This window comes from Purpureocillium takamizusanense, chromosome 8, assembly GCF_022605165.1.
Source record: "Purpureocillium takamizusanense chromosome 8, complete sequence".
NCBI classification, from domain to species: Eukaryota; Fungi; Ascomycota; class Sordariomycetes; order Hypocreales; family Ophiocordycipitaceae; genus Purpureocillium; species Purpureocillium takamizusanense.
This window is the reverse complement of record NC_063075.1, coordinates 2333804-2356794: the sequence shown is the minus strand read 5'-3', so window position 1 is coordinate 2356794 and position 22991 is coordinate 2333804. Positions and strand designations below refer to the sequence as shown.

Below are 22991 nucleotides of genomic sequence, written 5' to 3'. Positions count from 1 at the left end.
TATGAGGATCGAGGACGCACTTGGAGATACGGAGTTGGGCCCACAAATTTTGCCTCAGGCCACCACGGCGCTGGCCGGAGGATTGACCGTAGGGCGACAACGGCTTGTTGCGCAGAGTACGCATCCATGAGTTCGCTACATGGATCCAATTCTGACAATTAGACCAAAAGTGGTTCTTGTTTTGGTCTTGAGGGTTGAATGATGCTACTGGACTACGAATTGGCACAGAAGTTCTAGGGCCAAGACTAATCAATCGATGAGGCGTGCCCCCTTCGTTAAGAACTCACAAACGGGCCGCACGCCCTCATGTCTGTAGAAATCACGTACAGTAATTAGGACTGTTCGCTAATCCAAAATGCACAAGAGCCGCGCCCCATGCGTCAACAGTCAAAAACACCCCAAACTCTCGCTGCGGTTCAGACAAATGCGCCCCCTCTCTATCAGACACAGGGTAGGCCCGGCCACCTACCTGTCCGCAAAAAGCCTGATGCGTAAATCATGTCTCGCAGTCCATCCCTATCCTAGATGAGGCGCCGCGCTGTCGGCCGGGCCATTCATGCCTGTGGCTGTCTGCGTGTAAAAGCCCAACGCCTTTCCCCAATCCCGTTTGATGACGTCGCTGCGTATAGATCTGTGTGTTCCGCCCCTGTTCAAGCCCTCCATTGACCTCTCCAGTCCGCTCAAGCGGCGTCAAAAGTTCTTGCCGATGCTGCGTCGACAGACCGTACGCGGGGTTGCTGGTAGCAAACCCCGGCGCACCGTCCTTCGCTTGGGTACGGGCGCGGCGCCGTGTTGCGAGTGTCTGCGTTCGCCTCACGGACTGTTCTGTGCTTAGGGGCTTGCCCAGCCGCCCGCAACATCGACCCATTCCGCTAAGCATGAGCCCTCCTTGCCTTCGACATCCACAATGTCAGTGTCACACCTGCAGCGGCAGCCGACACCGTTCTCCTTGGGCTCATCGTAGTTCTCCCAGTACTGGTCCTCCTCGATGCGCTTCTTCTCGTCGAGCGTCGTCATCTCGAGGTATGGCTTGCGCGGGAGCTGTCGCGCGGGAGCGTTTGCTGGGCAATGCTGGATGGTTGTGTGCCTGTAGCCAAAGTCTCGGAAGTAGTGGATGTCCTTGGGGCCGAGAAGAGCGCCGGCGGCGAGGGAGTGGATTGGAGCATCACCCCACTGTAATCTGTTAGCCACTGCAATAGCTTGCTGCTGGTCCGAGACTTACTCGTTCCATCCAGAAGCCGCCGCTCCGATCCATCATCTCGAAGAAGTCATTGTACTCCTTGCTGCGGAACCAGTCGAGTCGCGCAATCTCAAAGTTGGACCAGAAGTGACACATGTTGTACTTTTCGCCCTCCATAGCCTCGGGGTCGATGGGCGGTGCGGCGTGCCTGTTCGGGTCGTTCTGTAGGACTTCCTCGGGGAGATTGGGGTCCTTGTTCTCCTCCTTCTTGGGGTCCTGCGGCTCGACAAACATCTCCCACAGTCCCTGAGAAGTGATGTTATTGAGTCGCTTATAGGCCGACGCGTACCGGAAGATGTTGGGGACGGTTTCTCGAAGTTCTTTGACAGCAATGGTAAAGCCGTACGTCTTGTTGTTCTCGATCATCTTCAGGAACGGATCGCTAGGACAAGGTCAGATACGGCTTGAGCTGTCTGAAAGCCACGATGCTCCACTTACTAGGTAATGTCGCAAAAGTAGGTAATCTCGGGCTCGACGCGCCAGTACCAATCGTACTTGAGCAGAAGCTCATGGTTGTAGAAGAAGCTGGGAAGAGTCAGCGTAAACTCATTGAGTGGTAAACCCGAGGAAAAAACTGACCCGGAGTAGAAGCGGCACATGGCATGGTAACTTTCCAGCCCACCGTACATGACGGCTGCGTCTCCCTGCTTGGCGATGCCCTCCTTGGCAACCTTGGGATCAATCCAATCAGGGAAGCCCCACATGTCGGGTCCAACCTTGCCGAACTCGACGTTGGCAGATGTGTAGTTTCGAACGACCTCCTTGAAGTGATCGTCGAAGTCGCCGTCGTTGAGAAAAACGTACGGGTAGTGATACCAGCGGTTGAAGTGGCGCTCGACCGACTTGATGGACTGAATGACGCCATCCAGCTCCTTGTTTCTGGCGAGGACGACGAATGCGGCGTTGGCGCGGGGCTTGCTGGTATCGGGGTCGAGGCAACCAGTCACGAAGACCTTGTCGTGCTTCTCGCTGATTTTCCTATTCGAGGCAATCGAGTAAGCAGGCGCTCACACATCAAACAAGCAGGGAGGGGCTCGGGCAGTACGAACCGGATCGCCGGGGGCGCACCGGCAGGCATGAGTATCCTGCCAGGCGAGCTCGGGTGCCTCACGAACAAAACGAGAATCAAGATGATGACGAGAAGCGGGAAGACGATGACAACGCCGAGCGGTACGGAGACGGTCGAGTTGCCGCGCAGACGCAGAGGCCGGCGGAAAAAGGCAAGCTGCGATGCAAGGCCCTTTCGCTTCGATGGTGCTCGCTTTTCGTTGTCGAGTGTCGGTAGCCGCAACGGCTGGGCCGATGAGGCCATCCTGGACGCCCGCCGGATCAAATCCATGGTGTCGACGAACCCGCCTCGGTGGCAGGAGCGAGAGATAAAGTCAAGAACCAAGGAAGACGATGAAATGGCTTTGACGGCAGTTTTTGGGTCGCGTCGGGGCGGGTCTGGGGTTGTTGGACGGGATGCGAGACGAGATTATTACAATCAGGGGGCAAAGGATATTAGAAAAAAAAAACCCGGGCCAGAGCCGACTATGCGCGTCCCAAAAACCCAAGGCGCCGAAGCACGACCAGACGTGCGGATGGCCTGGCGTCCTCAATCTCGCGAGAAATGGGGAGCAAAAGAAAGAGATGGGTAGAATTCGATGGGATCGATCGTCGTCGCGCGAGGTGAACGAGCGGCAGGGACTACGAATCCCCAGCGGGCGAGGCGATGGGACTGCGGCACGGAGCGCGTCGCTCAGGCCAGGCGGTCCGTCCAGGGGGCCGGGCGGGCAGCGATGCCACGGGGGGCCGTCAATGGCTTGCCGGCGTCGCGCAACCAGATGGTTCGGGGTTGCCCGCGAGACGTAGCAACCGGGAGCGCGTTGGGCGATAAGGGGGGGGAGGTTGTTGATGCGGTACGAGGAGGGAGGTTGAGGAAGCAGGAGGAGGGAGAGAGTGAGAGAGACTGACGCACCGCGCGGCTTGACGAGCAACTGGGGGGCGTCGAAAGATGGATGGGCGGTTGCGGGTCCCGGGCTGTTCGTCCACCCTTCCAAGGTTTCCTCCTGGTTGGCGAGGTAAGGTACGGTACAGCACCTGCAGGAATTGAATTCGGTGGCGCTTCAAAGGGGGGGGGGGGGGGGGTTGTCCGCCTGGACGATGGCTGCTCAGGGCAATGTTCCAGGCTTCGCACCCGCTGTGGCCACGTACGAGTAAGGCGAGAGCGGCACTAGCGGGCAAGGCACTGCAAGACAGGGAACTGGCAGGTACGGCAACCGCGAGCTCTGCCGTACCACAGCCAAGGTACGAGGTAGGTACACCACAATACGAGCTAATGCGCAACAGTACAGAGACGTGCCGCTGTCAGAATACTGCAGTGCATGGCCCTGAAGGTACAATGCTTTACAGCGATCCATGGCAAAAAAGCACCCGCCGGCCGTTGGAGCGACGCCTAGATGGGGCCGGATCCACCCGGCGGAGGCCAATCACGGACCGCGCAGTGATCCGAGACAATGCACGGCGAGGCAAGCTTTTTTTTCTTCCCTGGCATCCTGGCGCTGCCACTCCCTGCTTGCGTCCGCTGGGTCCGCTGGCGGGCAGCGCCACCGGTTGCGCTCACATTGAGGCAAGGGAAGTCCCATACTTGTACGGAGTAGACAGACCTTGATTACCGCGTCGGAGCGCACTGCACTGCACTGTACCTAGTAGTTACCCTTCGCCTTGGGAGCCAAGAGTTTGGCGGCCGGTCAAACCACCCACATCTATCCTCCGGCTCAGCCTCCCGGCATCGCCGTGGCGCGCGTGCGCTCAATTAGTAGTGATTCAAGGTCCCTCGGTGCAGGTGGGTTGCGGGTGCCGCCGACATGCCTAGCAGGGTACTAAGAACGTAGCGTGGCATGCCGCATCACAACGCCTCACCGCACCTCATCAAGCAACATACTACATCACACACACCGAGCCAGCGAGTAGTATACTATTCATACGAAGTCATTTCTCATCCCATCCCCTCTTCCCCCTCCCCCCCCCGGCGCGGCCTCTCTCCTTCCTCATTTCACCGGAGCATTGCGCACCGCGCGGCACCACGTCGCGTCGCCCGCCAGCATGTCTCAGAAGGTCACCTCCAAGAACCTGTCCTACAACTCGTCCCTGCCCCCATTCCTCGCCGCCCTCCGCGCCCAGGCCGGCGGTGGCGGCGGCGGCGGGCCGGGACCGGACCCCATCCTCGCGAACCAGCGGCGCTCCGCCAAGAAGCGCTCGAGCAGCGAGGAGGCCGAGGACGCGCCCCTCATCGTCGACGAGCATGGCAACGCCATGAACGTCGTGGTGGGCAAGGACGGCGAGGTCAGGGAGCGTGATGCGGCGGACCCCGCTGCCGACGATGACAATGACGACGGGGACGCTTGCAACGACGGCGCATCCAAGGGCGCCGACTCCGAGCGCGCGGCTGGCAAGGCCGGAAAGCAGGACGGGGACGCCAAGTTTGCGTTTGGCGGACGGAAGCGCAAGGTGGGCAAGGTGGTTGGCGACAGCAAGGCCGACGACGAGGATGAGCCGCCGGTCAAAGATACGCGGCGGGCGGATAGCAAGGACGGCAGAGAGCCCGAGAGGACGGCTGAGAAGAAGGCCAAGAAGAAGGTCAAGAAGATCAAGCTTAGCTTCGACGAGGACGAAGGATGAGCGACCCGACCTTGGCCAGGCTCTACCCGCAAGCCACAGCCGGCATTCTGACATCTGTGCGAGCTCCGACGATGCCGCACATGTGCTTAACAGTCCTGCAACCTGCGCGACTCGCCGTCGTGTGTGCCGCTCACGGCACGTTCCAACTTTGGTGTCAAGACAGTCCGCCGACTGCAGTCTCACGTCAAGGGGTGGCGACAGAACGTGTCACAGCTCAAGGTTTGCTAACGAAGCAATCTTGGGCAAGGAGATGCCAAGTACGAAAGCACGCAGCTTGATGCTCACAATGCAGCAAATGCTGCTAGCTAAAGCGACGTCGTCTCCCATACCTTGTGTGTGAATTGACAAATAAAAATATTCACCGTAATCTACATACCCGCTCTCTCCCCGGTAGCATCATCGCCGTCCATCTATGACTACACCTCCTCGTCGCGTAATACAAAACGCCTCGTCCCCAACACCCCTTTTCTGGTGGCGCATTTATTGGTAGCGGTACTCGGGCTTGATGTAGTCGGCAAACGTCTTGGGCTCCTCGATCTCGGGGCCGTGGTGGTGGTCATGGTGGTGGTCGTCCTGCGGGCCGACATACTCCATCTTGTAGACGCTGCCGCACTCGGGGCATCGCTCGATGGGGCGCTCGCGGCTCAGCTGTAGGTGGGCATAGTCAGCACGGTCCTCTCTCATGACGTCGAGCGCAACGATGGACATACGCCGAGCCAGGTGACGACGTGGGAGTCGGCAGGGTAGCCAGTGCAGCCGGCAAACTGCTCATCGCCGGCGGAGCGGACGAGGATGGGGCTCTCCATTGTGCCCTTGCGGCTGGCGTCGAGGGGGCGCATGTCGAAGATGTCGACGCCCTCCATCTTGCCGAGAATCTCCAGACGCTCAAGACCGGTGGCCTGCTCGAGATCGGTGGGGACGGTGCCCGGGGCTGCGCCGGGGCCGAAGAGGTCGTCCTCGGTCTTGACCTCTGTAGATTGATAATGCTCGTCAGCTGGATGCCACTTCCTTGCTTTCCCGGCTCGGCCGAGGTTAGCTCGCGGGGTCCGGAACGGTCGCGACGCACCGTTGAACGTCTTGTATTCGCCAACCTTCTTCTGTGCGGTGCCGGCGAGAGAAGCAGCCTGCGCGTTGGGGCTGGAGGGGCCAGACTTGGTGGCCTCGCCTGAAGGTTGAGCTGACGTTAGCCGACAGCTGGCACGGGTCAATCGGGCATCGGTCGGGATGGGGCAAATTGCGTACGGCGGACGAAGGAGGTCGCGAAGCTGCGGGTGACGGCGGGAGCGACGGCGGCGCGGCGGGCCGCGGCAATGACGGTGCGTTGCAGGAGCATGGCGTCGGCGTGAGATGCGGTCCGGGCTGGGTTGAGAGAGGCGTGGACGTTGACGTGGAGGGATTTGTGAGGATGGGCTGGTGGACTGAGTTGAGGTTGGATGAGCAGATCCAGTCGTGCAGGGGGAATTGACCAATCATGGTGGAGTCGATGTCATCACGTGATGCAGAGCTTCCTGAGTTTGCCGAGCTCAATCGCCTGATGTTTCTGCAAGCTGCTCCTATAACCCTGCGCAGTAATGTCGAGTTGGCTAAGTGATGCCTACATTATTACTTTCTGGCGATCAAAGGTAGTGCTCATTTTCACCGTTCTGCGAATTGGCGGAAATGATGCTGGTGTTTCAGCGTCTGACGACGATGCAGGCGAGCACATAAACCACGGCAGCCAAACGTTGTCGGCTTTCAGGCAGGACCAGCTTTCTTCCCCAGCTCGGGTGAATGGTTATGAGCTTCGAAACTCTGTCTATCAAGTCTATGGTCGCATGTCGCATACATGATCCTCGACATCTCTACAGTCTATATACACCCATGTTGCGGCGAGGTATGCCGTCACGTCTCACGCCTAGAGCTTGCCGTAACCCCCCGAGGACTTGTCAGGCTGTATGATGCCGTCCTGGTATCCGCTCGCAATGTGCCTCCCCTCGGGGCTCCAAAGCCTACTCTCCATCATGCACCTCCCTGCATTGACTCTAGGCCATGAGACCTCTTGGAGCCACCACCGTTCGGTGTCGAGCACCATCTCCTCCGGGTTGACGTGCACGTAAAATGAATAGGTCAGGCTTGCCACAGCGCCGAGGTTGTAGCCGTATCCCAGATGGTTGCCGCACATGATGAGCCCGTTCCGGTCCGCCTCGTATGCGTGGCAGACGATGTGGGCGTTGACGTCGTCCTCGTCGAGGGGCTTCATGAGACGGTAGTAGATGAGCTCGCGGCGCTCGGGAATCGGCTTTCCGGCGTTGAACTCGGTCATGTCGACCTTGTGCATGTCAAGTATCGGAAAACCCCCGTGGCCAGCGTTCGGGAATAGGTCCTTGATGAAGTCTACATCGCTCTGCGGACTGGTGTCCCATTCATGAGGAGCTCGAGCTGAGAGGATGTCGGCGTAGATTTCTTGGGCAGACTGCGTTGGTTGAATATCATCTACCATAGGGTGGGATCGCTTGAATGTGGTGATGCAGCTGAAGCAAACATCCTTGAGAGGAAGGTCGGCATCAGACGCCGGGAAGGGGCCGAGCGGCTCTTTTGAAGGCTCCTTCGTCTGACGCGCGTTGACGGTGCGGGCGGAGAACGAGCGTCCGTTGGACAGCGGTGCGACCTCGTAGACGAAGGGCCGGTCTTTAAGACCAGGTGCCGTGAAGACGCCCTGAATAGACTGATCAAGGATTTAGATAAGTAGAATGCCCAGTAAGGTAAATCTAACTCACGTGAATACCCAGCTTCCCCTGGGAGCTGCTGCTGATGACGCCCAGCTGCTGCTGCTCCTCCTCCTCGACGGCTCTCGCGGCACACAAGGGCGCCTGGGCATAGACGTGTCCGCCAAAGACTCCCGCGCTGCCATACCTGGGGCGCGGCCCGTCCAGGGATGAGAACACTGCGTCCCAGGGGAGCTCATCACCGGGCTTCCAAGCGGGCTGCCGACTCATGTACCGCTTGACGACACGGCCGTGGGCATCCTGGCTAGCAGGGAGAGGCGTCAACGCAAGCGCCTCCTGGAAGCTCCGGCGTGGAAAATCCTGCGGCTGCGCGGCCATGTCGCGTTGCTCGATCCTGTGCTAGGGGTCAGAAATGAGAAACGGGGCACGAGAAAGCGTTAGGAGACACGCACCAACTTTCGGCGATGGAACGGTGTCGTTCACTTGGGTAAGGCTTGTCCGACATCTGTGACTGAGACACGGTGAGTGAGTACGTAACCTGGCAAAGTGTGTGATTGGCAGTGCCTTACCTCGTACGCTGTGGTCGGTTACCTTGATGTTTCCGCTACCACGAAGCCAGCGGTAGGTGAGTACTAGGTAGTTATTAGGTTGGCGTCGGCATCCGCCTAATAATAGGGTCGTCGCGGCGGACCTCGGCAAATCCCCGCATGAGCGTCGCGCCTCGGCCAGCCATAAGGTACTTCCAAATAATGCCGAAAAATACGTGATGGGCAAAGTCTTCCGAGAGCCCTGTCAGCATCTGTGCACCCATTGCATGTCGCGTACGCGCATTCGACAACGGACAAGGCTTTTCTGGCGGTTGAGGAGCTGTCCAGGGATAATGGTGCAACGCAGGGTACCTATGCCGTGAGCGTTGAAGCTTGCTACCTTAGGTACAGTATACAGTGGCACGGGCGCCGACACCAGCTGCTACACCGTCGTAAGGTTAGGTAGTTCCAACCTTGCCCATCTGCAAGCCCGGCAGATGTGCAGCAGGGCGGCCGCATGCAAGCAGTGGCCTACATTGGACGATGGAGCTAATTGTTGTCATGTATACTGTACGTTGTTCAGAATTCGGAGCTGCCCCGTTTGTTGCTTGCTGTTGGGTGCTACCGAATCGACGAGGGGCGAGTCTTGGATCTCGAATTGCTCCTGCGCTTTGGCCCTCAGGACGGCCATAGACTTGGATCAAGATTCCCGAGGTGTAAGCAGCATATACCTTATTAAATGAAAATCCGCGGTTCAGTTCGGAGCCAGGAAAGATGTGGAAAGACGAAATTACCCTTTTCTCGTCGCCGGGTTCCAGCGACGGCCGGGGGAAACGCTCCGGCTCTCGTGCAGCAGTAACTAGCGCGTGGGTTGCACCTGCCTGCCGCAGGGAAGACTAATAACTAACGGTTTCGACGTCATGATTGCGCCTCGGGGCAGCAACCACCAGCAATGCGCATTCCTCACGCTGCTTCCTGCCTGCCTTGCCTTGCCTTGCCTTGCCCTGCCTAATTGTCTTGTTCAACTTCCTCTACTCCCGTCTGCTATATCAATATGAGGCATTCATGCATCACGAGGTGGTAGACTATTCAATCACCTCATTTCTGCCCGTGTAGTGGTCGAACCGTCGCCATGTTGACGTGGTTTGGCTTTGTCCCGTCGCATCGCCACGATGGCGAGCGCGAGCCTCTCCTGCCGCGATACAATGATGAGACAGCGCGCGAGGCTCGACTTCATGAGAAGCTCCACACGTACCAGATGCTACGGGCCATGTCCCAAGGATACATGCCGTCGAATGAGCAAGTTGTTGTGCAACTGCGAAGCCTGCTCTCGGCCGACATCCTCAACCCGGAGTCCCAAGAGCTGAGCAGCTCTGGACGTGCTCTCATCTCCTCCACAAAGCTTTGGCTCACCCAGTTCATCAAGGTCCTGCAGCACAAGAACAGCAAGGACCAGATCCAGGATTTCATCTGGTACCTCAGCAAAGCGAGGCTAGACATTGACACCCGCGATCTGGGAGTCAAGACCGCTGCCTCCAAGGCCAAGGCCGACGCGTCCGCCACGCTGGCAAGCCTGCGCACCGTTGGATCGCTGCTGCTTACAAACTCGGATTTTCGCATCTTCCTAGACGACCTTGGCACTGTTGGAAAGGAGGTCTTTCGCGATACCGCCTTCACCTTGGCAGACGTCTCCAAGGAGGCCGGTAAGCAGCTGGCGCCCGCCGCCGAAGCCACCGAAGCCCTCAACGCCCAGGATGGGAGCACACACCCCGTGCCGTCGGATAAAGACCTTGAGGACCAAGTGCAGGAGGTCGCGCAGGTCGTCTCCAGCGGCGCGGCAGAGGTCGCCAGTGAGGCAGGCCACAGCCTGTCCGAGCATGTCACAGGGACCGAGGGCAAAGCACTCGTCCATCGTTTGAGGCAGACTGTCGTGCAGCTGAGGAAACGCCGCGACTACTCTGAATCCGTATCGACTCTGGCACTGCTTCTCCAGCGCTATCTCACAGCCTACGCTCGTCTCGCCTCCGATACCGTTCAGGCAGTCGAAGAGGATGTGGGCACGAATGAGGATGCCGACCTTGCCGTCTGCAACTTTTGGCATTTCTTGACGTCTTTGGGGAGCCAGGAGCGCTGGAAGCAAGTAGAAGAGTCATTTGACAAGGTCGTTGAGGCAGGCCGATCCGACCCCAACTTTGAGAAGATGGTGCAGGAGATTGCCACTTTGGTGCAGGACATGCTCACTGACCCTGATTTCTTCGACAATGCTGAGCAGCGCTTTAACGATTTGAAAGAAAAGTCTAAGGAGACCACATCGAGATCCTCCATAGCAGACAGTGTGGACGAGCTACTCACCCATCTTCGCCTGGCTCTTCGCGCCGTCACTGAGGACGAGGACATGCAAAAGTTGCTACGCATCTCAAAGAGGATCACGGCTCTGCTTTCGCCCAAAGGCAGCTACAAAAATGACGATTTGGTCCAGGACTCGATCAACACGTTCGTCCCGCTCGTCATACAGGCCATTCAATATGTGCCCATCCCGCGTCTCGAGGTGTCTACGCCGGCCGTGGACCTGCTATTGGAGAACCTGATTCTTGAACCTGGACGCACGATCAATCACAGCTCATTTCTACCTTATCGGCTTCAGATCTCAACGCAAAACGACTTTGCGGTGCAAAAGGGTCTGTTTCGAACGACATCATCGATGGCCTCGGTGGTGCGGGTGAAAGTCTCTGGCTTGTCGATTGCGGCCGACGACCTGGGTTACTGGGTAAAGCTGCACTCTGGGCTGCTGAGGATCATGGACCAAGGGCTTGTCAGCTTCCACCTGGACGAGCGCGGCATCGACATCACACTGGATATTGAGATTGGGCGGAATCGAATCGAAGAGCTAGTCTCGCTGCGAAGCGTCAAGGTGGAGGTCCATCACCTGAACTACAAGCTCAGCGACTCCAAGTTCTCGTGGTTGGCGTGGCTACTCAAGCCACTGATCAGGCCCATAGTGAGGAAGGCGCTAGAGGTGAAGGTGGCGGCTGCCATCGAGCAGGGCCTACGGACATTGAACCGGGAGCTGGTGTTTGCGCGGGAGCGGCTGCGCGCTACGCGTATTGCCAACCCTAACGACCTTTGGACCTTTGTTCGAGCTGTCGCTGCTCGGCTCACCCCCGCACCGGACCCGGACCTGGACGCGAGGGTCGGTGTGCGCCCAGGGCGAGACGTGTTCCGGGGGCGTTATGCACCGGGCAGCCTCGTCAAGCTGTGGGATGACGAGGGACGGGACGCACCGCAGCGGGTGCTGGAGTACGAGAGGGGTGGGTGGCGCAATGAGATATTTGATGTCAAGACGGTAGCAGCTGGCAACAGGCGTGTCGCACAAGCGTGAAATCTGATGGCCGCTACGCTGTCGACACGCTGCCAGCTGGAGTGGGACGACGACGACGACGACGAGAGTCTTTCATGGGAGGTGGTACGTACTGGTTACGATGTACTGTACGAAGTACGACTCCCCAGTGGCAGGGCGCAGGGGTAGCTGAAGTGTGCAGATACACAGGCGGAGGGTCGGCATACAATGTTTTGTCCAGTACACGGCAACATTGGGGGCTGAAAACGAGAAGAGTAATAATGGGGGATGCAGGAAGCAACATGGACGCATCTTGATCTTGCAGGCGACGGGCTGCGTGGGGTGTTTTGGCTCGTACAGACGGCTTCAGCCCGTAAATACGGGCATGTTGGCCGCCTGCTGTGTCATGAGTGTCCAGTTCAGACAGCCACACGTCGGTGCAAGCGAGCCGTTGGGTAGCTTGACAGCCACTGGAGCGACGTTTTTGTGATGACAATGGACGGGCATGCCGACGAACCGCACATGGCCCTCCTTCAGCTCTCCCACCTGGCTGGCTACACAGGAGGCGTCGCGGTCGAGAGGCTCCGCGAAGAGCGTCCCGCGTTCCCCGATGGCTGCCTGCCCAGGGGGGGAGATGGTGTATGAGGTAGTATTACTACGTAGGTGGCATGTATGCGCTGGCAGGCAAAGATGGGGAAGCACGCGAGTCTCTGAACGGCCCGGGGCCAGCAGGGAAGAGGGATAGATGCCGACGGCAGACGCAGGCGCAGACGCAGGCGCAGGCGCAGAGGTTGATGCAGATGCAGGTGCGGATGGGAGATGCAAATGCAGATGTCCTCGACTAGGGGGGGGGGAGGGGGGAGGGGGGAGGGTCGCAGAATGTACAGTACATATGTAGCACAGCAGCATGAGCATCAGAATTCATCATCACGGGATTCCGGCACCATCAGTAAGGAGTAGCTGACAGCAGTTGCCGGCTGAGAGAGAGACACTGCTCGGTACAACGCGGCGACGGGAGACAGGCAGCGGGCGCCGGTGCGCGCGGGTCGCCGACGCTATCCGGTGGTGTGCGTGTGTGCGTTCACAGCGCGGTAGGTGTTCTGTGTGGTGTGTGTGGTGGTGTTGAGTGAGGTCGGTGTTGTCGCTCTGGGCGGCGATGAGGCTCATGGTTGGTGGTGTGGCATTGGAGACTGGCGCGGTGCAGGGGTGTGGTGATGGTGGAGGTCACGAGCTGCGTGTTGTTGGATGGAGGGAGGGGGGAGGGGGGCCCGTCCGTCCATGGATGTGGTTTATTAGGATTGACGGAGCTGGTGTACACAATGTGCGTAGTAACTCAAGGTAGTATACTTCGTATATATGAGTGTGTGTGAGTGAGAGTGCGTGGGTGTGTAAGAGACAGAGAGTGTGTGTGTGATGATGATGAGGATGATGAGGGTGATGATGATACAGAGGATGCTGATGATGACATTCAGGCTCGGCCAGCAAAGCAAGCCATCAATCTGGATGCAGGCGGCACGAACCAACGACCGCCACCGTCAATCACCACCATTCATTCATCAGCATCACTACTGTACCACCACCACACCACACAACACAACCACCAGCCAGGTCAAGCCCGGCCCAGCCCAGCCCAGCCCAGCCCCATCAACAAGGAAAGGGGGAGCTAGGAAAACAAGGGCAACAAACAAGGGCACGCACGACGCATGAGGTGGCGCGCGGGCGCGCTGAGACTCGGTGGATTGCCGAGAAGGTGGCTTGCGGCGGAGGAGGCGCGCGCGCGTGGGCGGGCGGTGGTGATGATGTTGGTGGGTGATGGGTGATGGTCCTGATGGATGGTGGATGGTGGATGGTGATGACGATGAAGGGGGGACTTTGATGCTTGGAAGAGCAAGAGGAGGTGAGGATTTTCTTGGTCCGGCGGGGTTTTCCTTTTCCTTTTTCCTTGGGCCCCGCCCTCTTCAAGCTCCCTCTCCATCGAGCGCCCCCTCTCCCCTTTGTTTCTGGAGATGCCGATAGGCCGCATTGTGCGTCTTGTGTGGGTTAGTATGTATTTACTTATTGGCGGGGATCGGGGGTCGGAGGGTTGTTGGAGGAGGTTGCGTACTGCACCGCGCCGCCAACAAGGCCTACGTACTACGACCGCTCCGTCTATTGTTCTGTCTGCTGATCTGTTCGGCGACACGACGACGCATGGGGACGGGACAGTTGATGGGAGGGAGGGGAAATATCCAGACACGAAGAAACACAAATACAAATACGGAGTACAAGGCACAGTATCATACACCGGCCTATCTTTGCATTGCGTAAGTACGTAGCACAAATATGGTAGGGCGGTGCGTGGGCCTGGGTTTCCAGATGGCCCGCCACCGCGGCGGGTGGCAAAACCAACACGGGGATGAGGGAGGGGGGTTTGAGTGAGTGAGTGAGTGCATGATGAGTGAACCGTGAGTGTGAGTGAGAAGGCCGAGGCATTGATCAAGGGTCTCCTCAGAGTCCTCACCCCCCTGGAGGAGAAGGAGGGCAGCGGCGGCGGCGGCCGGGGGGGGGGGGGGTTCATCATTAGTAGTGGTGGAGAGAGGAGTGGAGAGAGAAAGACGTTGGAGGATGATGGGACTCACATCAGGCGCCAATTTTGGATTTGACTTACGGGGCTCGGCCCGCTTGCTGGGCGCGACAAGGTTTGATGGCGTGCGTGCGCGCGTGTGGGACACGGACGAGCCGATCCGGAGGAGGAGGAGGAGTACCGCGGTGGTGGGTGCTGGTGCTGGTGCTGGTGCGCTGGTGCTGGTGCTAGTGGTGTTGTATTATGAAGTAACTGGGTATAATATAAGAAACAGCTACGTACTACTACTGTTGCGATGCTGCTGCCGTGTAGCCCACCACCTACATGCTTCGTACATACCGAGTCGTAGTAGAAGTGGCAAGTTTAGTAGTTAGTAATCGACTTATATTACTTTGTAGTACATACATTCCCCATGGTCTCTGCATGCGCTTTGCCGTGCTGTGCCACCAGCCCCCTTGCCTGCTGCTGCTCCTGCTGCGGCGGTGGTCCCGTCGTGTCATGGCTCTGCAGCGCATGCGGCCGTGCTGGGTGCCGGTGCGGGCTCTGGGCGGCAAGGGGCGAGTTACGCGGCATCATGCTGCTGCTTGGCTGCGCTGGCTGGGTGGTGATGGTGATACCATTGGTGGTGGTGACACAGACCTAGAGACAGACGGGGCAGGTAAGACTATGTATGTACGTAGGTGATGGGACAGACCGATGAACCGACGGACGGACGGGACGGGCCCTGTCTGCGGCTTTTGTGGTTTACGGTTACGGTTACGGTTACGGTTACGGTTGCATGACATGGCATGGACATGACATGACATGACAGCACGCTCGCAACGTGTTGGGCGCATATGTATACGTAGAGAGGAAGATGGAGAGGGTTGAGGATGAGGCACAGACAGGACTGCTGCAGCTGCTGCAGCACAGAGCACCTGCTGGGCCCTGCCTGCTGCTGCCGTTATGTGCTGCTGCCCTGCTCGACACTTTCTCCGTGCCACCAACCCCATCATGAATGCATGTACAATGCATGCATGGTAACTACCTGGTACGTAGTGCAGACGTACCTATGTATGTAGGTAGGTAGGTACTGAGTTATATGCATGACGGCGGCTGCGTCTGTGGTTGCACGAACCGAGTCGTACACGATGGCAGACGTGACACCGATGCAGTGCACACGGACACGCATGCGTTCGCTCACTCACCCACCCACTCAGTCACGCATTTCATCATTCATCAGTCACTCACACATTACGGGGGCCTATGCGCGTACTGTACTGTAGGTATATGCAGCGTACAGTCAGGGTGTACATGACTACTACCTACCTCATGTGTATGCGTTTTCTTGCCATCCGCACGCCCTCCTATATCCCCACACACCGAGAGTCCCATTTACGAGAGAGAGAGAGAGAGAGAGCCCGAAGCATCATCGCCATTCTTCTTCTCTCTTTCTTCGTTTTCTTGTGACTGCCCTCGTCTTTTTTCGCTGTCGAGTTCCTCTCCTCCGCGGTCCCCAAAACGGCAACCCGGGCGGCGTCGGCGGCGCCGCACACCACCACCACCACGGGTCGTCAACAAAAGAACGATGCGCAGCCGCAGAGCCCCCCCGCGCTGCCCACGGCAAAACACCCCTGGACCGCCACCACGGAGCACTCCATGTCTCGCCCGGGGGCGTGGTTGTGGGTGGTGGGTGGTGGTGGCGCCGGTAGGCCGGGCGGCGTGCACCAGGAATCAGACAGAGTCAACCCCCCCCTTTGATCGTCATCGCCGTTGAAGCGGGCAGTACCTTAGGTAGTACTACTGTACCTTTTGCGGTGCTTGCAGTGGCGGCAGCAGCAGTAGCTAGCAGCAGGAAGACGAAGCAAGCAAGCAAGCAAGCAAGCAAGCAAGCAGCAGCACCAACTACCGCTCGGTCGGAAGACCACAGACGGTTCATCTCTCCGGCATCCCTGCCCGCAGCCATCGGACCAGGGCATAATTCATGGGCAGGGGCCGGGGTGTACTGTAGGTAGGCTAGGGTTGCAGGTAGGGGGCCGGCTGCGGCTGCTGCTACTGTCCGTGTCTGTTCTGTCTGTTCTTGCTCGTGTCTCTGATGTTTGATTTGATGTCATCTGCGCGTTTCGCCCGCTGTTGACCCCTGCGTCTCTGCAAACCCCGGTTCGCCTCTGCCCTTGGCCCCCCCCCCCCCCCCCCCCCAAGCCCCCCTCCATCCATCCATCCCATCATCCGCTCCTCCTCCTCCTCCACCGTTGGCCGCCGTCGCTGCCGCCCGCCGCCGCCACCACTCAAACACCCCGTTGCCGCCAATGGTTCATCTTGTTGCGGCCGCTGAGTGTGCTGCTGCTGCCGCCGGTGGGATTGTTGCACCTCCCGTTCACCGGTTGCTGTTGATGCTGCTGCTGCCGCCGCCGCCGTTGGTTGGCGGCGGCAATGGTGCCTCTTTCTCAGTCATGCACCACAAGGGGCCGAGGAGGAGGAGGAGGAGGAGGAGGAGGAGGGGTGGTGGAACAAACGGCTTCGTCCGAATATCAGCACCGCTAATAACTAGGTACGTACAAGGTGCTTCGTACCTGCTCGTCCTTCCGAGCACCAAAGCAGGGGCGGAGACCCCAGTGGGCGGTTAGTTAGTAGGCTGACGAGCAAGACTCAAGCCAAGGACCAAGACCAAGGGCTTGGCTCCCAGTGTGCCAGCTTGAACCAAGACAGAGAGAGAGAGGGGCGGCGGCGGCGGCGGCGGGCATACATGGATTGGTGCGGGCCGCGTTGCATCCCGTGCTCGCTCGTCGTTGATGGAAATAAGGAACAGAGTTGACAGAGGAGGGGGGGGGGGGGGTCTGGAAAGAAGGAAATAAAAACGTGCGGCGGCAGGCGGGCGGGCGTGCAACAGCAGCAGCAGCAGCCGACAGGGATCACCAACGCGCTTCATGCAGGTGCCCATGCCTGCTCCAAGTAGCATCCATGTCCATGTCCGCCAACTCGCCCACGCCAATGCCCCCCCTTGTCCCCTGTCCCTGGCCATCCTTGTCCGATGCCAATCCATCACGGCCCCCCCTCCATCCCAATTCCCCATCCGCCGTGCCATGCCATGCCATGCCATGCCATGCCGGACCAGACCCAGGTATCCTGGCCCAGAACCGCCACCGCCGCCGCCGCCCCGGTGTGCATGTCTGTGTGCATGTACGTAGGTGTGTGTGTGTCTGTGTGTGTGTGTGCGTGAGTGTGCGTGTGAGTGTGCGCGTGCGTGCAGCGTGGTGTGCCAACGCCAACGCCAATACTGGGGACGCCCGTCGTTGACGCCCACCTTGTGCGGCAGGCCGCCCCCCAGAGTCGGGCCCTTTATATATATTGGGAGCCGGTGGTCCTGCCCGACCCGGCCTTTGCCTCCCACGTAACGAGGTTCTGGGCCCTGGACCACGAAAAAAATACAATACGTGCCGCGTGGACTCTGCGGATACCAAAACTACGGAGCTTATGTTAGACGGAAGACGACGGCGGTGTGACCTTGTCCAGACGTACATGTCCTTTGGGTGCCACCGATCTATCATCGTCCGCTGCTTCGACCACAACGACGGGGCCGAAACTCCGACTTACTTTGGACTACCATAGCCATACGAAGAACGACGATACCGGCGACGCACGACGGAACCAGAGTGTACGACACAGGCGAGCACCCCGGGTCCTTCCCATGGACATGGCCCTCGAAGTCGAACGGACGCCCCAGCAGAAGCAGCAGCAGTCGAGAGACCATCTTGAGCAATGGGCGCGGCAAAGGACCTCGAGAGGCCCGGGAGGGGCGGCGGCGGCGGTTGAGCTGCTGCCGGAGGCATTACGTGGAGCTGGAAACGCTCCCATGGGAGGCGGTGCGGCGAACCCGACGGCGCGGAGGCCGAGATGCGTGGACGACGACGGGGATCGCCCGAGGCCTCAGCAGCAGCAGCAACCGGCATCGCCTAAAGCAGGCCGTGACGCTACGGAGACCTCAAAGACGCAAGCCGAGACGATGCAGAACAGGATATCCACATACAGTCCTGTTATTCCTAGGAGACACTCGTCCGCGCCGCCACCAGCTCGCCTCCATGATGAGACGCATCATGGCCGGCCACGACGCCCCCTCCCTGGCCGGCCGACCGCAGCCGCTACCGGGACCACGGCGATATCGAAACCCTCGCGCTCCATGGGCACGCCCTCCCCGCCGCTTCCGAGGCGAGCGGCGTCGTCGGCCCCGTCCTTCATGCCCATCGCGGCACTGCTGAACCCCCACACGGGCGGCGTCAAGCGGCGGCGCAGCCGGCTCGACGTCGACGGGCCCAACACGGCGGGCCTGAGCTCCAAGAAGCGCCGCCTGCGCCGCGATCTCGTGACGAGCAGGCTGTCGCGGCCGTACTCGGAGCCGGCGTCGCACGTGCACTGCCGCTACGGGTCGATGCGCCGGGTCGCGACGACGGCCGTCGCCAACAGGGCTCTGGTGGGAGGCGGGCTGCAGCAGCAGCAGCAGACTGGCGGCGGCGGGGGCGCGGCGACGACGCAGGCGAAAAAGGGCGGTGGAGGGAACGCGGACGCCCCGATGGCGTCTCTTCCCTCGACGTCGACGTTTCTGCGCTACTCCATCATGAATAGGATGAGGAAACGGCTCGGGCTCAGGGGCTCGGGGGTCCTGAGGGTGGGAAAGGCGGAGGCCGCGCAAGGGGGCATGGGCGGCTTGGCACAGTCGAGCTGGCATCCGGACAAGACGAGGCCCTCGTCGGGGCCTAAGCTCACGGCGCAAGGCCCTTCTTCGGTCGGAGCAGCGAGCCCCCCCGGCCCGGCACCCTTGCGACGAGCCGTGACGAAGCGGGCAGAGCTGCCTCACCCGGGACACTCCTCCCGAGCCCCGACAAAGCTGAGGATGCTGTTGCCGCAGCCGCAATCGCCGCCGCCGTCGGGATCGCCGCAGCGTCAGCTTCCGCCCCTGAAGATGTTCCCGCGCGACAAGGACGCCGAGCCGTTCCCCCGAAGCGCTACGGAGCCTCGGCGCTCACCGTTGCCGCCCCTGTCGCCGAGGAAACAACACGTCGCCGAAGAGGCCGCCGGTGGCGCGGACAGCTTCGGGTTCCTGCACTCGGACGAGGGGGCGACCGATGATGGGCTCGCCGAGGAGCCCGACGACGTGTACTGCGACTTTGGGATCCTCTTTGGCAGGACGGCTGAGGGCCTGTCCCCCGAGGGAGCGGACCGGCTGGCGGAGAGGGGGCTGGACCCAAACGACGACCTCGCGTGGCTGTTGACGTAGGAGCTGTGTGTGGTTGGCCCCCCCTTTCCCTGAAGCTCGCTCGCGTGATGATTTTCGTGAGCGGCAGGAGGAAGCGGACGGAGTTGGGGGCCCATGATAGGGTCTATTTCTTTTTGTTGGGAAATGGTAGACTATACATGGTGGGAGCAATCTTGACGACCAAGCGGAAATGATGTCTATTTATCTATATACTTCCGGGCTCATCGCCTACCTATGCACACGCTTTCTGATGGCATATAGGCCTGCCCCTTTGTGACGGGGTGAGACTACGACAGCTGAGTCTAAGCGAGAGAGAAGAGGGGGGGGGGATTGTCATAGCCTCTGATCATCTAGATATTCGCTCTTGACGGCTGTACGGGCAACTTAGACGCTCTATCCTTGGCAATATCGCACATGGCCTGGCCCACACGTTAGCACTCGATGCCGCCGACTCAAGCACACGCGGGCGCGCGACACTATGGAACCACCAACCTGAAGCGCCGCGGCAACCTCCTTGGAATAGTCGCCGCGGTCGATGCGCGTCCTCATGTCCCGCATGATCTCGGGCCGGCCCCTGCCGTTGACGAAGACGACGTAGCGCAGGCCGGGGAAGCGGCGCTCGTACTCGTCGTTGAGGCGGGCGAGCTCCTCGCCCTCGCCCTGGAGGTTGGCCTGCTCAGCGACGGACTGGGCCGAGTCGACCTTTTTGGCGCCGAGGCGCGGGTGGGAGCCGAGGACGGAGAGCAGGGCCGGGGGGCCGGGCTCGGAGCCGGAGCCGGCGGCGAGGGAGAGCAGCTGGATCTGGCATGCGTCGATGAGCTCCGGGTAGGACTGGTAGTGGGCGGTGCGGATGACGGGGACGAGCGTCGCGTGGATGGCTGGGCTGGGCTCGAAGAGGAGGTCGAGGACCTGCGTCTGCTCGAGGTCTGAGAAGGAGTGCAGGTCGCGGATGTGAGGGAGCTGCGGGCTGTTGCTGCTGCTGCTGCTGGCGGCGGCGGCGGCGGTCATGGCTGCGGGAGGAGGCGGTCGGCGAAAGGTTGAGGAAGACGTCTAGGCCTTAGTGGTATGTAGTAGGCTCAGGGGTTAAGGGGCGATGGCCAGAGTTGAAATGGACTTCGGATGCGAGTGAGTGAGTGAGTGACACTTGTCCCAAAGACGACAATTGCAGTTGTCCGAAGCAGAGGGCACTTGCCCATGCCCGCTTTCCACCCATCATGTATGGATGGCCCGGGCCGCCTCCCCGGGAGACACCAGACAGGCGGAGGAGCGCGAAGGTTGGCCGTCGACGGCGGTGCTCGCCGGCGTCCCCCGCTGTGGGACGATAAGCCTCGACGTCACTAACAGAAGCAGATGGCAGGCAAGCAGAGCCTTATCAGCACGTGACGCTGACCACCCACCCATTCACCACCAGTTCCCACAGCTCCTCTGGTGGTGTGCCAAGTGGGTCCCTTTTCGCAGCTTGACCGGCCGGGTTCGATGTGGTCCGTGCACCGCGTCACGGAAAATCTCAACCGGAGCGAAGGTGCCGCTGGCTGGCTGGCAGCGCTGGCATTGTACGCAAACAAGATCGCGACCGAGCTTCGCAGGCAACGAGCACAACCACGACACGACACGAAAGCATCGCGACCACGCCCTTCCCAGCCGGCATTGGAAGCACAGCAAGCTCGCAGACCCAGTCGCCATGCTTTGCGGAAGTAAGCAAAGCTTCTAAAGACACACGTGCGCTCGTTGTTGCTGACTAGAAGCCGCTTGCAGTTTCGGGCGAGGCTCCCCAGGAGCCCGTCGTGTCCAAGAAGTCGGGTATGCTCACCTCGCGCCCTCTCGTCCCGCCCCCCAGTCGAATGCCTCATGCTATGCGCACGGCATGCACGTTGCTGACAGACAGTTTCCTTTGCCTAGGCGTCGTGTACGAGAAGCGTCTCATCGAGCAGTATGTCAACGAGAATGGCACAGAACCCAGCACAGGCGAGGCCCTCACTGCCGAGGACCTGCTACCCATCAAGTCCTCTGCCATAGTCCGGCCGCGCCCTCCCACCCTCACCTCGATCCCCGCCCTGCTGGCCACGTTCCAGAACGAATGGGATACCCTGGCGCTCGAGACGTACAACCTCAAGGAGCAGCTGGCGCGCACGCGCGAGGAGCTCGCGACCGCGCTGTACCAGCACGATGCCGCCGTCCGTGTCGTCGCGCGGCTGACTCGGGAGCGGGACGAGGCGCGCGACGCGTTGAGCAAGGTGGCCGTCACCGACGGCGCGACGAATGGCGACGAGATGGCGGTGGATAGCGTCGAGGCGCTTCCCGAGGATCTGGCTGAGCGCGTGGACGAGACGCATCAAAGGTCTGAAGCAGACCCTCGCGCCGCGGTACTGGCATATGCTGACTTTCTCCAGTCTGTCAAAGGGTCGCAAGAAGCGCCCGGTGCCCCAGGGTTGGGTCACGGCCGACGAGATTTCCGCATTCGAGAGCGAAGCGTCCAACTCCCTCCCCTTGTCGCAGGCTACGTCACTTAGCCTTGAGGGCGACTACGCTGCCCTGGGCGGCCTTAACGGCGAGGCTGCTATATACTCTGTTCAAGCCGACACTCTGGAGCTGCAGGTGGCTGTTAATGAGCCCGTCACCGACACGCTGTGGTCCGGTGTCAAGCTGTTCTTCGCCACGAGCAAGGGCAGCGTCAAGGCGTACGAGGCCGGTAACGAGGTTGCCGCCTTGTCAGAACATGCCGGCCCTGCGACGGCACTGAGCGCCCACCCTGGCGGCCAGATTCTAGGTTCCGTCGGTACGGACAAGGCTGTCGTCCTTTACGACACGGAGACGATGAAGCGGGTTAGCCGCGCATACACGGACGCTTGTAAGTTGTGCCCTTGGGCAGGACCTTGGTTCGGATCGATTTGGTTGCTGACACATGGAAGCTCTGACGACGTGCGCCTTCCACCCTGATGGCCACCTCTTCGCGGCGGGCACCGTGACGGGCGACATCAAGCTATTCATGACCAAGACGCTCGAACAGGCCGCGGCGTTCAAGCTGGGTGCCCCGGTCCAAGCACTGGCTTTCTCCGAGAACGGGTTCTGGCTGGCGGCCACGGCCAAGGGCCAGACGACAGTAACCGTCTTCGACCTGCGGAAAGAGGGGGACGCGGCTACGGCCAAGGTGCTGGAGGTGGGCGGGCCGGTGCAGTCGCTAGCCTGGGACTATACGGGCCAGTACCTGGCGACGGGCGGCGCGTCCGGCATCACGATCCAGCAATACGCAAAGTCGAGCAAGAAATGGAGCGAACCGTTCCGGAACTCGGTTCCGGCAGTGGCGGTTCGGTGGGCGGCATCGGCGAAGAAGCTCGTGGCCGTCAACGGCGAGGGTGTTGTGAGCGTATTTGGCGCCAAGGCATAGAAGAAGGGAGACCTTTGGAGTACGGACTGGGAGAGGGACTGTTTTTCGTTGCGAGGCTGCAGCAACCAGATGTTTTCCAATTTTGCGCCGCCTGCGGTGGCCGGCTGTACAAGTATATTCGGGCGGCTTGTTCAAGGGCCAGGCTGGGACAAATTGATATGCAAGCTCTGCGGGATCCACGGCAGTGAACCGCGGCAGACGGTGTCTTCTTAAGCGAGCTTCCATTCACGGCGGTGAAGGCGATAGTGGGGGTACCTCAGCGCTGAAGAGCCGCCAAAGAACTGGAAGGCAATGAAACGGCCATGATGGCTGAGGCTTTCGTCCATGGTACCACCCTCCAT

At 60.1% G+C, this 22991-nt stretch overlaps 9 protein-coding genes across 9 annotated transcripts; 4 read left to right on the top strand and 5 right to left on the bottom strand.

Moving 5' to 3' along the window:
* Positions 1-323: 323 nt before the first annotated feature.
* omh4 (O-glycoside alpha-1,2-mannosyltransferase 4) lies at positions 324-3188 on the bottom strand. Its single transcript, XM_047990397.1, has 5 exons — positions 2290-3188; positions 1820-2218; positions 1679-1765; positions 1223-1622; positions 324-1173 (listed from the first exon to the last, which is right to left on the bottom strand). Exons 1-5 carry the CDS (start codon positions 2577-2579, stop codon positions 832-834), a joined length of 1518 nt encoding a protein of 505 aa, XP_047846404.1. The 5' UTR covers positions 2580-3188; the 3' UTR covers positions 324-831.
* Positions 3189-4327: 1139 nt separating this feature from the next.
* JDV02_008766 (uncharacterized protein) lies at positions 4328-4903 on the top strand (the record flags this gene model as incomplete). Its single annotated transcript, XM_047990396.1, has 1 exon — positions 4328-4903. One exon carries the CDS (start codon positions 4328-4330, stop codon positions 4901-4903), a length of 576 nt encoding a protein of 191 aa, XP_047846403.1.
* An 88-nt stretch (positions 4904-4991) lies between these two features.
* Positions 4992-6305, bottom strand: COX4 (Cytochrome c oxidase subunit 4). Its single transcript, XM_047990395.1, has 4 exons — positions 6146-6305; positions 5970-6068; positions 5614-5873; positions 4992-5551 (listed from the first exon to the last, which is right to left on the bottom strand). The coding sequence occupies exons 1-4, from the start codon at positions 6234-6236 to the stop codon at positions 5384-5386; spliced, it is 618 nt and encodes a 205-aa protein (XP_047846402.1). The 5' UTR covers positions 6237-6305; the 3' UTR covers positions 4992-5383.
* Positions 6306-6658: 353 nt separating this feature from the next.
* JDV02_008764 (uncharacterized protein) lies at positions 6659-8894 on the bottom strand. The gene is made up of 4 exons (XM_047990394.1): positions 8178-8894; positions 8061-8119; positions 7660-8002; positions 6659-7607 (listed from the first exon to the last, which is right to left on the bottom strand). The coding sequence occupies exons 2-4, from the start codon at positions 8111-8113 to the stop codon at positions 6798-6800; spliced, it is 1206 nt and encodes a 401-aa protein (XP_047846401.1). The 5' UTR covers positions 8114-8119; positions 8178-8894; the 3' UTR covers positions 6659-6797.
* A 180-nt stretch (positions 8895-9074) lies between these two features.
* Positions 9075-12091, top strand: JDV02_008763 (uncharacterized protein). Its single transcript, XM_047990393.1, has one exon. The coding sequence runs from the start codon at positions 9268-9270 to the stop codon at positions 11512-11514; it is 2247 nt and encodes a 748-aa protein (XP_047846400.1). The 5' UTR covers positions 9075-9267; the 3' UTR covers positions 11515-12091.
* Positions 12092-12715: 624 nt separating this feature from the next.
* JDV02_008762 (uncharacterized protein) lies at positions 12716-13565 on the bottom strand. Its single transcript, XM_047990392.1, has one exon. It carries the CDS (start codon positions 13493-13495, stop codon positions 13136-13138), a length of 360 nt encoding a protein of 119 aa, XP_047846399.1. The 5' UTR covers positions 13496-13565; the 3' UTR covers positions 12716-13135.
* Positions 13566-17301: 3736 nt separating this feature from the next.
* Positions 17302-19605, top strand: JDV02_008761 (uncharacterized protein). Its single transcript, XM_047990391.1, has one exon. The coding sequence runs from the start codon at positions 17703-17705 to the stop codon at positions 19284-19286; it is 1584 nt and encodes a 527-aa protein (XP_047846398.1). The 5' UTR covers positions 17302-17702; the 3' UTR covers positions 19287-19605.
* On the bottom strand, positions 19444-20550 carry JDV02_008760 (uncharacterized protein). The gene is made up of 2 exons (XM_047990390.1): positions 19758-20550; positions 19444-19684 (listed from the first exon to the last, which is right to left on the bottom strand). Exons 1-2 carry the CDS (start codon positions 20271-20273, stop codon positions 19616-19618), a joined length of 585 nt encoding a protein of 194 aa, XP_047846397.1. The 5' UTR covers positions 20274-20550; the 3' UTR covers positions 19444-19615.
* A 220-nt stretch (positions 20551-20770) lies between these two features.
* Positions 20771-22869, top strand: JDV02_008759 (RING-type E3 ubiquitin transferase). The gene is made up of 5 exons (XM_047990389.1): positions 20771-20959; positions 21021-21065; positions 21165-21603; positions 21656-22113; positions 22175-22869. Exons 1-5 carry the CDS (start codon positions 20947-20949, stop codon positions 22648-22650), a joined length of 1431 nt encoding a protein of 476 aa, XP_047846396.1. The 5' UTR covers positions 20771-20946; the 3' UTR covers positions 22651-22869.
* The last annotated feature ends 122 nt before the right edge of the window (positions 22870-22991 follow it).

Coding starts and splice junctions, on each gene's coding strand:
- omh4 (XM_047990397.1), bottom strand. CDS start 2,579: ATGGATTTGATCCGGCGGGCGTCCAGGATGGCCTCATCGGCCCAGCCG. Junction 1,623..1,678: donor TACTTTTGCGACATTACCTA/GTAAGTGGAGCA, acceptor ACCTTGTCCTAG/CGATCCGTTCCTGAAGATGA. Junction 1,174..1,222: donor GCGGCTTCTGGATGGAACGA/GTAAGTCTCGGA, acceptor AACAGATTACAG/TGGGGTGATGCTCCAATCCA.
- COX4 (XM_047990395.1), bottom strand. CDS start 6,236: ATGCTCCTGCAACGCACCGTCATTGCCGCGGCCCGCCGCGCCGCCGTC. Junction 6,069..6,145: donor CGCGACCTCCTTCGTCCGCC/GTACGCAATTTG, acceptor CTCAACCTTCAG/GCGAGGCCACCAAGTCTGGC. Junction 5,874..5,969: donor CGAATACAAGACGTTCAACG/GTGCGTCGCGAC, acceptor ATCAATCTACAG/AGGTCAAGACCGAGGACGAC.
- JDV02_008764 (XM_047990394.1), bottom strand. CDS start 8,113: ATGTCGGACAAGCCTTACCCAAGTGAACGACACCGTTCCATCGCCGAA. Junction 8,003..8,060: donor CGTTCCATCGCCGAAAGTTG/GTGCGTGTCTCC, acceptor CCCCTAGCACAG/GATCGAGCAACGCGACATGG. Junction 7,608..7,659: donor AGGGGAAGCTGGGTATTCAC/GTGAGTTAGATT, acceptor ATCCTTGATCAG/TCTATTCAGGGCGTCTTCAC.
- JDV02_008763 (XM_047990393.1), top strand. CDS start 9,268: ATGTTGACGTGGTTTGGCTTTGTCCCGTCGCATCGCCACGATGGCGAG.
- JDV02_008762 (XM_047990392.1), bottom strand. CDS start 13,495: ATGCGGCCTATCGGCATCTCCAGAAACAAAGGGGAGAGGGGGCGCTCG.
- JDV02_008761 (XM_047990391.1), top strand. CDS start 17,703: ATGGACATGGCCCTCGAAGTCGAACGGACGCCCCAGCAGAAGCAGCAG.
- JDV02_008760 (XM_047990390.1), bottom strand. CDS start 20,273: ATGACCGCCGCCGCCGCCGCCAGCAGCAGCAGCAGCAACAGCCCGCAG. Junction 19,685..19,757: donor AGGTTGCCGCGGCGCTTCAG/GTTGGTGGTTCC, acceptor CGTGTGGGCCAG/GCCATGTGCGATATTGCCAA.
- JDV02_008759 (XM_047990389.1), top strand. Junction 21,066..21,164: donor CGTCGTGTCCAAGAAGTCGG/GTATGCTCACCT, acceptor TCCTTTGCCTAG/GCGTCGTGTACGAGAAGCGT. Junction 21,604..21,655: donor GTGGACGAGACGCATCAAAG/GTCTGAAGCAGA, acceptor GACTTTCTCCAG/TCTGTCAAAGGGTCGCAAGA.